Here is a 5407-nt window from a genome sequence, read left to right as displayed (position 1 = left end):
AAAGACTTCTCTGTTGACACCCACCCCTTGGCGCTCATATGACCTTATGCACTTGCGAGCGTCGTAAAACCCTCTACTATAAATACATAAAATAAAATTCTTGTCTTTCATGGTTTTGCTATTGTCAGTTACTTAAACACATTGTCTAGACTTTGTTACTTTTCATTGGTCTTTTTTCGTACTCCCAACTTATGTTTCTTTGGAATTTATTTATTTTAAAATAATGAAGTAACAATTTGTAACTTACCGCTCTATGACAATAACTGAAAAATCAGACATTGTGTCAAGAGTCTGTTTAAATAAAAAATCCAACTTTGATACTGCCTCACATGTAAGAGGAACACAATGCTCCCAAAAAAACTTTTAAAAGATGCAATGCTAAATTGAAATGTAACTTTCTAAAAATATATGTTCTAAAGGTAGTCTTTGAAGTCACGAACGTTACCCAAGAGAGTTCTGTGGCACTGGATTACATAAAGATTACAAGATCCAGCAAGGCATGCTCCACATTCATTCCCACCTCAACAGGTATGCACGCGCGCTTTTCCAGGGTTTATGATGATTGAATCTATGTCTTTGTTTCTGATCACACCTAGTCACCTCTAAACATACATGTCTCAGTGAGTCTGACATATTGACACGTTCCCTATTCCCTTACAAGAAATTAAATGAAAAAGGATTTTTTTAAAAGCCCACTTTTTTGTTAGGAGTATATTGACTTTGATCGAGATTTTTTCAAAGGAAGTGATCTAAGTTAATTCAATATCTAAATATTAATACTTTGAAAATCTATACGTCAACTTTTTCAAGAACATAATTATTTAGAACTGTAGAGGTGATCAAACAAATAGCTCCCACAAACATCTCTCCTGTTCTAAAAAAGTAACTAAATAACCCACTTTCTCTCTTGTGTTCTGGACTTTGGACTAAGGTGTTTTATCATAAGGTTTGCCGTAAACAAGATAATAAATTTCATTTTTTAAAAAATTATGCATGCCCAATTTTTTGTTCCTTGGATGTATATTATATGTGAGGCAGCGTGGTGGAATCGGGCTCTCGTCAAAATAATCAAAATGAAGAAACATTTTTCCGCAGGTTTGTGAATTTTCATCAATTTTTGTTTTTGCTCAACACCTTTCATGCAATTTAAAGAACTCATTTATGTGTGGATTTTTATGAAAAACGTTGATTAAAGGCGCAAAAAATGAAAATTTTCAGTTACCGCGGACTCTTTAGCTAAGGAAATAACTAGATTCTAATCTTTGGCGGCCATTTTTTTCACTAATTTTACTTCTGAAAACAGGTGACCCCCACCTAATTCTTTCGCAAATATCTCGACTTGTATTCAAGATAAATGGATATTTTTTTCATCCAAAAAAAAAAAAAAAAAAGACAAGTGATCAGGCTTTAAGATGATACCAATAACTCTATATGCCCAAAAATTGACGAGAGCTTGATTCCACCACGCTGCCTCATATATGTCCATATCTTCGACTCCTCTGTTTACCCATCTTTTTGTTGTTTCGCGTCTCTCAATGTGTTTGGGTATTGAGTTCTCCATCTTTCGGTTTTCACCAGGACTTTCGCAGATGAAGGAGAAAAAGCAAGAGAGAGAGAGAGAGAGAGAGAGAGAGAGAGAGAGAGAGAGAGAGAGGGAGAGAGAGAGGGGGGAGAGAGAGGGGGGAGAGTGAGAGAGAGAGGGAGAGAGAGAGAAAGGGGGGGAGTGAGAGAGAGAGAGGGAGAGGGAGAGGGAGAGAGAGAGGGAGAGAGAGGGAGGGAGAGAGAGGGAGGGAGAGAGAGAGAGACAGAGGGAGAGAGAGACAGAGGGAGAGAGAGACAGAGAGAAAGAGAGAGAGAGAGAGAGAGAGAGAGAGAGAGAGAGAGAGAGAGAGAGAGCCAGCCAGACAGACTGACTGACAGACAGATAGACAGACAGACAGACAAACAGAGGCAGAGAAGGCGGGAAAGAGAAAACAAACTAGGTAAAAGAAGAAAAATAGAGATAGTCAGAGAAAGGAAGGAAATCAAACGCATACAGAAACAGAGAACAAGAAACCTGGATTTTCTTAGCTAGTCTCTGAAAAAAAAAACCCCGTTTGATTTAAAAGAGCCAAAATCCGAGTAACGTTTTACATTCACGTGCGAATAATGTCCCTGCACGCACATTTCCTCAGCTGCGAGCCCCACCTCTCCCACCCCCACCTTTGGCCGGTGCAGTAACAACACCCGGGGCACCCCGTCCTGCAGCTTTGACCACAATCTGTGTTCTTGGACCACGTCTTTGACGGCGGCAGGAGCTGGACCCAAGTGGGCCAGAGGAGGAGGGGCAGACCAAGTAAAGGGTCCGATCCCACACGACTGGCAACCAGAGGAGTTAAATAAAACAGGTGATGATGGTGCAAAGTCGTGGAAAGTTATATTAAGATAAGATAAGATAAGATAAGATAACAATTTATCGATCTCCGCAAAGGAAAGTTTGGTGCGGCATGGTAAATACATACATGCAAACACACTCACCGACACACACACACACACACACACACACACACACACACACACACACACACGCACTCACACACACACGCGCGCGCGCGCACATGATACATACACACACATGATACACGCACACACAAACACATACGCTCACACACGCACACACACTTTCTCTCTCTCTCTCTCTCTCTCTCTCTCTCTCTCTCTCTCTCTCTCTCTCTCTCTCTCTCTCTCTCTCTCTCTCTCTCTCTCTCTTACACACACACTCACACACAGACAAATACACATACACAAAAACACACACACACAGACACACACATACACCCACACATACACACAGTCACCACAAACACATACACGGACGTACACTGAAGGAACACAATAATGAGAATAATCAATCTCAATAGAATTATTTGCTGTTATAATAGAGGGGCCAGTATTCTGGCAACCAGTGAATTCATACAAGACGATGTCAAAATGATGCTGCTTGTAAAGTTTAAGTTTTAGATGTCACATTAAGAAGTATTCTTTCAACGTTCGTTTGTGTAAGAAAATCCCACACACTACTAACTGATAATAAACGGACTTGAATAGAATAGGTATTCATGACGCCGAACAGTTGCAAGTCTTTGTTTTTAAAATCGAAAAAATGGTAATTAAGTAACCAATGAATTCACAAGACGTTTTTATAAAAATGCTGCATTTAAAATTCCAGACATTATGTTTAAAAGTTTGTTTTTCAATGTCTATATTTGTCAGAAGGTCTACCATTAGAGCTTAAACAAATGCCGTGTAGGACAGAAAGCCTTTTTCTTCGGCAGACTGGTTTAACTTTCCTGCAAAAACAGTGAGGCTATAAATGATCTTTTAGAAGTCTTTAATTCTTTATGGACGAAGCAGGCACATAAATGTCTGACCTGCGACAAGTCAAAGGATATGTTGCTGCACATTTGAACCATCAAACACAAATAAGAAACAAGCATTTGCACGTTTCACAGTTTAAGAAAAAGAACGAAGAGTTGAAAAATCTGTATGAATAACACAGTTATGCTCCTTTTACGTGCCCCAAAAGACAGTGTGTCACTTCAAGCGTTTTCGAATGACCAAAAGCGTCGCCTCAATGCGTTAACACAAATCGCAACCTGAGAATTGCTAAGTTTGTATTTGCTCAGTACCTAGGTTTGAGAAATTTGACCTAAAAGATTTTGAGTTTCACATCATGTCAAACTTTTTCGAATGCTATTCTTTGAATATCTGATCTTGATGACAACTCCGAATTATCTTACGATTTTGATAGAGCTGGTAGAACACGTGATTTTTTAAAAATCTCATTGTCTTAGTAATTCAAAATGGCCAAAAATGTCAGATAGAACTTTGTAAATCGGAGGTAGCGAAATGTAATACATTATCATACCCGTTGTGGTGTCTGTAGCCTAGTGGTTAAGCTACCGGGCCCGTAGTGGTGATATTGTGGGTTCGTGGGTTCAGGCCTCAGCTCAGCCCAATGTTGTGTCCTTGGGAAAGGCATTTTACATGAAATTCCCTTTTGGCTCAGTCCTTTCGGGGATGGACGTTAAGCTCGGAGGTCCGCCCCTTAATTAAATAACCCAATAATGTTGAAAGGGGCGTTACACCTATGCCATTTCACCATTTTAAAAATACCTTTTGCCTCGTGACAGGTTCGTACGTGTTCGCTGACGTGCCACAGAACACAAGCTCCAGACGTTTCACTTCTTTGTTGACGAGTCAGCTGGCAGCAGACATCAGGGCCGTGTGCGTAGACTTTCACTACGCAACAAGCGGAACACTCAACCACACGATAGGCGTGTATGTCTCCAAGTCTCCGTCTGACGTCACTGGGGCTACACGTCTGTATGAGGTCAAGGACGTCAACACCGGAGGTCACTGGATCTCTGCCCACATTTCCTCTCAGCGTGTGGACGAGAACTCTTACGTACGTCCTTTTATGCTTTAACAGTAATCAGGATAGTTTAAAATAATAATAAATGATAAACAAAAGAGTATACGGGGTGATAAAAAAACAACAACTGTACAACTTTTTTTGTTAACATTTTCCTCCAGACTGAAGTTTTGCATTTCAAATTTGTACACAACGTTTGGAGGTCAAAAGGAATTTGTCTGATATTCATTTTAGATAAATTCACAGAATAGTTTTACTCTACATAACGTGTAAAAAAACCCAACCCCTTTTCAGCTATGTCCCCATTTTTGTAGCATGACGCACTAGTCGCTTTAGGCCTACCAGTAAAAGTCCTAACGATTGCACGATATTGCAAACTACTGTAGTCTAACAGGCCAACAGAAGTTTTCAGATAGTTTTTCTCAAATTTTCTTTGCCTGTTGAGATCGTGGTTAAATTAGTAAAGAGCAGTGAGCTTTTTGTATTGAACATTTCCTCAAACCAACTCATTTCGTACGTTTCGCACAAGGTACGAAAATAATGTAAAAAGGCTCTTAAGGCCTTATTTGGTTTCAAGGGTGGAAATGGTCCATCAGTTAGGACCTGTAAAGAACCACAACTGGAAATTCCCTGACAAAACGACCACTTCAGGACAAACACACACCGTTTGCACCCCTTTAAACGTCACCAGGGTGCAGAATTCACTATTCAGTAGATGAGCTCCATGAGACGTCTATCGGTAGGCGATGTCTGCAGCTAGGACTTTCCTTCATCTCAACGGTCCGATTTTAAAAGTAGATCTTCCTCTACGACTGTACCATTTTCCTGTTCGCTAATCAATCAGAGGATAGCAATGTATTCATGATTCCTCAGTCTTCTTGAAAAGCGTGAACATTTCCTTTATGACATTTGGTTCCTTGGCAAAGCCCATTTTCACCTTTCAGCTTATATCAGCTCCACAAATGCTGTCTATTTGGGCAACCTCATTCCCCC

General features: G+C 40.2%; 1 protein-coding gene across 1 annotated transcript in view; it reads left to right on the top strand.

Annotated features, from left to right (window-relative positions):
* LOC101849922 (serine-rich adhesin for platelets) overlaps window positions 1–5407 on the top strand; it is a gene marked incomplete in the record, with an annotated part of 23268 nt that overhangs the window by 13201 nt on the left and 4660 nt on the right. Inside the window, 3 exon segments of the mRNA XM_013081942.2 lie at window positions 420–528; window positions 2175–2387; window positions 4173–4447. Coding sequence (XP_012937396.1) covers window positions 420–528; window positions 2175–2387; window positions 4173–4447 — 597 coding nt within the window.

The sequence above is a fragment of the Aplysia californica genome, unplaced genomic scaffold (genome assembly GCF_000002075.1).
Source record: "Aplysia californica isolate F4 #8 unplaced genomic scaffold, AplCal3.0 scaffold00152, whole genome shotgun sequence".
Taxonomy (NCBI): Eukaryota; Metazoa; Mollusca; class Gastropoda; order Aplysiida; family Aplysiidae; genus Aplysia; species Aplysia californica.
This window is presented reverse-complemented; position numbering and strand designations above follow the sequence as displayed.